Below are 8206 nucleotides of genomic sequence, written 5' to 3'. Positions count from 1 at the left end.
GCTCTGAATGTGCGCAATGCGGTGGACCTGGCCAGATGCGTTGACGCCCCGACAGTGGTAACCCTGTTGAGACTTGTATGACGTTCCTCTAAACATGACCAGGTTTGTAGTATATAAAAAATGAACAGTTATTTAGCACCAATATCGGTCGCCTTGTTTTGCATTCCGTCGACCTCCACTAGCGGGCCTCATTGTTCAGTACATATATGCCAGAGGTTGTTATGTAGACAAACGCATATAGTTCGCTCGTAAGTAGCCACTGCCGTTGATATGCTGTTCACAAATATTGATCTCCTCCTAGCACTCTTAAGATGGGCCTCGTTGTGCAGTAGATGTGTTCTCCTGGGCGCAGCCAGTGCAACTAGTAGATGTATGCTAGAGGTGGTTGTGTAGACAAAGCGTCCTTCGGGTCCAGGTGTGCCCACTAGGGCCTTGAGTCTTGGGGTAGCCATCCAACAACAGACACTGTGTTTAGGGCTCGATGAGCCGTGAGAAACCAAGCTGGGCTAGCCGCGGCTTGCCTCGGTTAGCCGGACCTGATCGAAGGCTTCATGTAGGCGAAGCTCCTCGATTCGGGTTCGTTCCGGCTACAGAACGCGAGCTCGTCTCCTCACGTTGTATGTTTAGTCGACCTCCCGCATGTACACGGAGCCGTTCCCACCTTGCAATAGACCAGCTACCTTTTGCTCACTAGACGATCTCAGCTGTGAGTGTCCGAGGCGATCTACAGAGAGTGAACTAGGTAAGTGTTCTCATGACTCCTACTTGACCTCGACTGCCCTCCTTTAGCTCGCGAGGGTGAACGAGCAAGCACCCCATGTACTTATAGACTTAGCAAATATCTTTGCTCTCCATCGCCCGCCTCTCTTCCTCTTCCCTCGACGACACCCTTCCCTCGACGACGCCCTTCTCCCACCCACCCACGTCCTCATTCTCCTGCTCCCTCCTTCCTCTCGCTTCGACGTGCGCGCAGGCATGTCTCGGGTACGTGCCAACCGTACCGGTAGCCCCTCGTATCCGCTTACCTAGCCACAGGATCTTCGTACCCGCAACGCTGTCGAGTGCCCGTGCTCGTCTTGCCAGCAAGCTCGAGATGACGGCCGAGGTTTTCTCGTCGCTCCAGGTACCCGTGATTACCACGTTCAGCAAGAGGCATTGAGGTCGGCCTCGTCTATCCACAATCGCGGCCGAGCTGCTCCTCGCCGGTCAACGCATACACCCTCGCTCATCGCTCAGCGTGGACGAGCATCATTGTCGAGGCCCAGCACCAGCGTCACCCGGCCGGGGAGTTCTGCTCCGTCTGTGGGTCAGGCACCCAGTCAACCTCAAGTCGTAGCATCCTCTCGCTCGTGAGTTCTTCATTTATTCCTGGTTTCGTAAAATGGCTGTTTCGGGGGCGATCGGATGACAATCCGGGGCAATCCGATCGCTGCGAGCAACGATGAGCACTGCGTCTCGGCTAAAAGCGCATCAACGATGCGGAAATTAGCCGAACGACGTCGACGATGGCCGTCCCCGATGCGGAATTGCCCCTATTTTCGGTGTTTTTGTACGCTCGCGCTAACTATAGTCTTTGTTAGAACACCTGCTAGCCCTCCTGCGGCTCCTTATGATGACTACGACATGGACATAGAACCGGATCATCCCTCCTCGTCTCCACCACATCACCTTCCTGTGACGAGGTCTATCTCGTCGCCATCGTTTCCTTCATCGACCACCTCCTCAGCAACAGTTCCCTCCCTCTCACGCACGTTCTCGTCTCATCGAGAGCAACAGGCGGGCGTCGAGCCTCTGCCAGGCACAGCATCGTCCTCAGCTCGCATACCCATATCAGCGTCATCATCCTCGGCCCGTGTCGCACCTCCGTCGTCATCTTCAGTCCTCACACCTGCACCCCTGCCATCATCCCGATCCAAACGGCCCCGTCGTAAAGCACGAGTCCGTGCTGCTCCAATTGAACGAGAAGACGACTCGGATGCTCCACCAGTCTCCAAGCTAGCTCCTGATCACAACAATGCAGATGAACTTGGACTCTACGACGACTCGGATGGAGGTGAGGAGATACACAACAATCCACTCCTTCATACTCAGGAAGTCGAGGGCGAAGAAGAGGAGGAGAGGCTTGTTATACGTCTTCCGGCGGCAGCACCACGAGCCAAGGAATTGGAGCTACCCACTCCAGACCATTACGAGGCACCAATTCCCCCCCAAACCGCGTACACTAGCACGCATGATACATGGTACGGCTGCATCATCATATTCCTCGTCGCCTTTCTTCACACCAGGCACCGAGTCTCATTCCGTGCATGTGCGCTGATCCTCCAAAGCTGTAATATTATCCTCACTGCTCTCGGTCTTATCGATCGCGACGTCAATCCTCTCATCCTCACCCTCAACACCACGATCAAGAAATTGGACCTCGGAGATCGATTTGGCATCTATCCGGTGTGTCAGAGTTGTCATCGTATTTTCTCGCCATCTAGTTCGGTTAAATCAATATGTCCTGGATGCAATGAACGAATATACAGGCCAGTATCTAATTCGATCTTCCGCATGGTGACTGGACGCCCACCAAAACCACCACCACCTATCTGTGCAGCCCCACTACAACTACCGTCATCTCTCCTTGCTGATTTTCTTGCACAACCTGGTGTCGAGGCAATGTGCGAGTCGTGGAAGGCCCGTACTCCCAAGGATGGCCAACTCCATGACATCAGCGATGGGCGTATCTGGAGTGAGGCGAAGATGCCTAATCACACGGACCCATTCTTCTCGCGAACGGACAACTCAGGTGAGCTACGGATTGGTGTGACCATGAGCATTGATTGGTGCGTGTCTGTGTGTCTCGTGTTTGGGATTACTCATTTGTTATATAAGGTTTGGTCGTAAGACTAGTGTTTACGGCCCAAGTCATTCATCAGGGGTGCTTTCTTTCTGTGTATCAAACCTTCCACGAGCTTTGCGGCAAGTCATTTAATCATATGATGATGCCTGTATGCTTACTCCAGGCTCAGTTATCGGGCCGAGAATCTCCTAGTGTCATTTATGACACCAGGCCCTCGCGAGCCGACTGCCGAACAGCTTCAGTGGTATCTGAAGCTCATTGTTAACGATCTCATCAAGCTGTATGAAGAAGGTGTGGTGTATTATACCCCGGAACACCCAAACGGTATCCGTCTTCAGTAATAATCTATTCTTGTATTCATTGTTCCTGCAGGCCGACGTGTTCGTGTTGTTCTACTGGGAGTGATTTGCGACCATCCGGCAATGTGTAAGGTCTCAGGTTTTGCTGATCATGCCCACGGTGTAGCGCCGTGTCCAAAGTGCAAAGCACCGCAAACACAGCTGTACTCTGATCAATCTTTTGCAAATGGTACGTGACACGTACACTTGCACTTTAATTACCTCATGCGGTGTGGTGTTATCTGAAGGTTTTGAGCGTCGCACAGGGTCAGAACATCGGCAACATGCACACGAGGCCAGAGCACTTGTCGATGAAACAGAACGACAGACACACTTTGACAAGTATGGTATCAGGTGGACGGAACTTGCCCGTCTCCCTTACTTTGATGTGGTACGGCAGACGGTCATTGACCCTATGCATAATCTTCTACTCGGTGAGGTGTATATGGTTCAGAAATTTGTGTTGCTGACATTACGATAGGTATAGCCAAATCACAGTGGTTTGACCGGTGGATTCAGACGTCCACACTTCGTGCGGCTACTTCGACTAGGGCACGTGAACTTGATATTATTCACAAATTCCTCGCGAACGTAAGCCGTCTCTTCACAGCTTTCTGACTATGGACTACTCACATCCATCAGTTTGAGGTACCAGCGTGGGCGGGCAAACTACCTGCGCGCGTGGGCGAACCAGCAGGCGGTTCGTTGACAGCAGACGAGTATAAGTTTGCCACCACAACTGCATGGCCCCTTCTCGTGCGTTCACTTGTTGTTTATCCTTGTGTTTCATTATGAATAGACACGCAGATACCCATCATATGGGATATTTCTTTTGATGAGGCCCAGTCTGAGCACCGCACTTCGGCTGCATCATACCCCGCCCGTCTTCGGAAGTATGAGAAAGATGTTGCTGCTTGGAAGCTCACTCGCCAGGGCACGCAAACTTCGGTGACTGGCCAGCAGAAGAAGGGGAAGGGTGAGAGGGAGCCAAGGAAGCCCATGCCACCAAAGCTACGTATGCATGTTGACGAGCCCATTAATTTCCTTCGGTTCTCTGCGGCGCTCAAGATCTTTTGCAGCAGCTCAATTCATGCGGATGACTTGCAGCGTGCAAACCAACTGCTTCACAACTATCTTGTCAACTATAGACAAGTGCGTTATCTCTCTATACAAATACAAATATTCTAACACTGGCGCAGATCTATGGGGTTGATGCCCTCCGGCCAAACTTTCATTGGGCCACTCACTTATCCGATCAAATACTCGATTATGGCCCTGTCTATAACTTTTGGGCATTCTTATCCGAACACCTCAATAAGGTTCTTAAAAGTTCGAACACCAACAACTGGACCGGAGGGCAGGTGGAGATTTCTATGATGCGCGAGTTTGCGCGAGCCTCTCGCATTGACTCTATGGTACGCAGTCTGAATTTCCATACTTGTTTCAAGCTTGATTGTGCTTTCTTTCAGGCTCGCGTGATTGTACATGACACCGACAATAGTTATACCAAGCTTGTCCTCGAAACAATCCTCCATCAGCCTGATGAGGGTGGTACTCTTCGAGATGCTCTTGCTTCTGATGGTACGTCTTATACTTGAGCCCCTCAGTGCGACTCTGATTTACTATGCTAGAGCTGTCCTCTCGCCAGCATGCAAGCCCAGGCCCCCGTACTAGTGAAACAACTCAGCGAATGAAGGACTACACACGCGTATACATGCGTGATTATTATAATGCTGGCGCAACGGCAGCGGGAGCAGCGGTAACGTTCCGCCTTTCACTTCAGCCTGCCGCTTCTCCCAATGCAATTACCCTCAATGATCATGCGTTCTACTACCAGCACGCGATCCTTGATGGCCGCCGTGTTGCTTCTGTCTCAGCTAGCCGTAGCCAATCTGCGAGCTCCTCAATCATCAAGGCTTACTATGACGGAGTGGGCCCACTTTATGGCGAAGTTACTGGGATTTTCTCCCATGATCAGCCTGGGACACCACCTAATATGCGTCATCAATTATTTGCAGAACTTCGCTGGATGAAAGAGGTCGATTTGTCGCCCATAGAAGATGATCCATGGCATGGCTTGTACGTACCCGCTTGTCTCTTGATCATATACAATTCTCTAACACTGTGCATAGCCCGGAGCTTGATGTCAAATTCTTTGAAGTGAGCGCATACCAACCTGACACCAGCCCTTTGCCTCGTGTTCTTCCCTTCGACTACATCCAATGTCAAGTTGCTCGTGGGGTCATTGAGACAACAGATCCACCACTCTGGATTACAACCAGTCTCAACAGAGTGCGTGTACCTACACTCTTCTACATATTAGCATGCTGACAACAATTACCCTACAACACTAGTACCCGATTTTGTAGTAGAAACCCGATCAAGACCCGCAGAAAGTAAGTTTTTCCGTTTTTTTTTTTTAAAACCCATAGCAGTTTGCTGACCAAGAAATGACGTTCGTTCATTACACACCTCGCTCACCTCTGTCACTGCTCAATGCCCCACCCACTTGATGGTGCATTAACCCGACTGCCCAATTCCTCACGTCCACCGCCTTGGACACTCCCACTCGGCTGCGCGCCTCCTTCACCACCCTCATTTGGTCCAATCTGTCCACCCTCGCCGCTCTCGCTTGGCCTCGCCTCCACACTCTTGTCACCCCCACTTGGTCCGGGCTGCCCATTTCCTCCGCTTGAAGTGGCCTGTGCTAATTCTTGCGGAGGACCCGGCGCTTTGAACGCAGGTGGGTCGCCATACCTGTACCAGTCCCCTAGCTTGTAGACTTCGTACTCAGGTTCGTTGACATTCTCTGCATGCCATCCCGCGTTGATACAACAGTCCCAGGGCGCTTCAGTTGGGATCCGAGAAGTCATGCGGTCGGTGCGGACCATGTGTGTGGTGAACCGCTTCCTCTTCTTAACGTCCAGCAGTTCCCACCACTTGGCTCGCAGCCAAGCGAGGATTGTCTCGAGCTGTAATCAACAGTAAGTCATGTATCAATCACGTTGCTCTCTCGCTCACAAGCTCCGAGCGCCAGGGACATCTCAACACTTCGTGGAATGTTGCAGTCCCGAACGCATCCCCACGTGGATTGACTCCCTTTCCCCTTGCCATCATCACCTTCCACTCCTCCAGCGTCTCATCTGATCCCTCCTCGGGGCCCGACTCTTCATCCGACATCAAGTCAGCAATGATCATCTCTGTAGGATCATTCCCATCATGCTCCTCCTTGTACTCATCTATCACTCCGAGCAGCCGACTAGCTTTCTGTAGGCTGGTGAGTCCCTGCATTGATTCATGATATAGATACTCACTGCTTTTCTTCGCTGGTATCGTCGTAGCTCCCTGTCGTCTCTTGCCTTGGCAGCTTCGCGTCCAGAATCATTTTGCACCTGCCAAACCTCCTTCAAGCTTGTGAATGTCGTCTTTGACAACACGAAGAGGCTCTCTTTGTTCCATTTGACAGCTCGATTGGTCAGCTTCTCGCCAAGATTGCCAGGGGTCTATAGCGGTGAGTCAGGCATCAGTGTACAAGTGGTTATATGCACTAACCTTTAACTCTGACCACACATGGTCGGTGACAGCTCGCCGCACCTTGACGTTTCGCGGGTCGTTAACCGGTGAAGCAAAAACCGGGTTCAGGTACACCTCGTCTGGTGCCCTGGGATTTTTACGCTCCTCGTCAGGATCAGTCGGCCACCTCTCGTCACCATGAACTCCACATAATAGCTTAAATGCGCCATTGAGATGTTGCTATCGTACGTGTCTTTCAGTAACCCATCATCAGCTTGAGATAGACTCACAAGTAACTCGTTTTGAGCGGTCCTTGTAGGTGTCTTCAGCTTTTTGGCAGGCAGAGTGACGTCCTCGGCGTTTGCGTCATAACAACCAGTGCGTTGCTCTTCCACTGTCATCGTTCCTTGTAATGCAGCTCCTGACAGCCGGCCCCTTCGTCTTCCACCTCGTCCACCTCGTACTCCACGCCCAGTACGGCTCCCACCACGTCCACCAAGCTGACTCTCTCGCCCTCCCGTTGCTTGGTTTTCCTCGATATCGTCCAGTCTCTTGCTGATAGCCGTCAGCTTCTCAAGAATAACGGGTGTTGGAGACGACGATGCGTGTCGACGATGTTGCCGAGCTGGTGATCGAGATCGACTGCGGCTATTGGACACATCGCGACGCCGCCTGCGTCTAGGTGGAGATCGAGACCGGCTTCGGCTCGCGGAGTGCGAGTCACGTCGACGTTGGTGTCGGCTCCGCGAGTCGACTGTTGAGGCAACATCCCGGTTGTTAGAGCCGCTGCGTTCCCTGGGCCGGCCTCGAGCGCTGGAGCGTTCACTAGATATGAGGTAAGATATATGCTCTATCATTCTACGGTTATTTACTCACCTAGTTTGGTTGCTAGTCCGTGATTCAGGTGCTCCAATGCGTCGAACATGAGACCCATGGTCAGGTGCGTGCCCATTTCCCATTGACAGAAGCTCGGGGTTGATTTGTGGCTGCAGGGACGCGATGATCTGCATCTGCAGAGCGACGGGCATCTTGTTCCATGCCTCTTCGTCAATTTCTGGTGGCCGTGTCAATGCAGTATTGGTCTGCATCTGCTCTGGAGCGCGAGGAGGACCGGGCGGAGGAGCAGGGACACCGTTCAGGAGCCTCATGCAGCAGGGAATGAGCAGGGAACGAGCAGGGGAGGGCAGGAAGCGGGCAGGCTACAGCTGCAGTGCGCAGGGGCGCGATCGGCGCGTCAGGCTTCGATCATAGTTTAGCTTCTGTATGTTGGCTAGCCTGAGCTAATACCATTCCATTAGTGCTTCTATCTACAGTCCGATCAGATGAGATAGCCAAAGACAGGCTACATGAGCTAGTAGTTATAAATATGCGTATCCCTATTGCTTCCCTAGCCCAGCTTCGCCGATCCTTTCAAACCCTCTAGGATGCCAATATGAAGCCGGGCTAGCATTCACCTTATCTACGCCCCGGAACCGTAGCGGGTCCAGATGCCCGCGGCTAGATAAGATTA

General features: G+C 52.3%; 2 protein-coding genes across 2 annotated transcripts; one reads left to right on the top strand and one right to left on the bottom strand.

The window, feature by feature from the left end:
• Positions 1 to 3370: 3370 nt before the first annotated feature.
• On the top strand, positions 3371 to 4781 carry CONPUDRAFT_67603 (uncharacterized protein; the record flags this gene model as incomplete). The annotated part of the gene is given in 5 exon segments (XM_007777149.1): positions 3371 to 3617; positions 3665 to 3774; positions 3826 to 3964; positions 3983 to 4206; positions 4332 to 4781. 5 exon segments carry the CDS (start codon positions 3371 to 3373, stop codon positions 4779 to 4781), a joined length of 1170 nt encoding a protein of 389 aa, XP_007775339.1.
• An 888-nt stretch (positions 4782 to 5669) lies between these two features.
• CONPUDRAFT_78128 (uncharacterized protein) lies at positions 5670 to 7630 on the bottom strand (the record flags this gene model as incomplete). Its single annotated transcript, XM_007777308.1, has 7 exons — positions 5670 to 6155; positions 6205 to 6468; positions 6498 to 6686; positions 6736 to 6936; positions 6987 to 7251; positions 7281 to 7521; positions 7573 to 7630. The coding sequence occupies 7 exons, from the start codon at positions 7628 to 7630 to the stop codon at positions 5670 to 5672; spliced, it is 1704 nt and encodes a 567-aa protein (XP_007775498.1).
• Positions 7631 to 8206: the final 576 nt, after the last annotated feature.

This window comes from Coniophora puteana (genome assembly GCF_000271625.1).
Source record: "Coniophora puteana RWD-64-598 SS2 unplaced genomic scaffold CONPUscaffold_20, whole genome shotgun sequence".
Taxonomy (NCBI): domain Eukaryota; kingdom Fungi; phylum Basidiomycota; class Agaricomycetes; order Boletales; family Coniophoraceae; genus Coniophora; species Coniophora puteana.
This window is presented reverse-complemented; position numbering and strand designations above follow the sequence as displayed.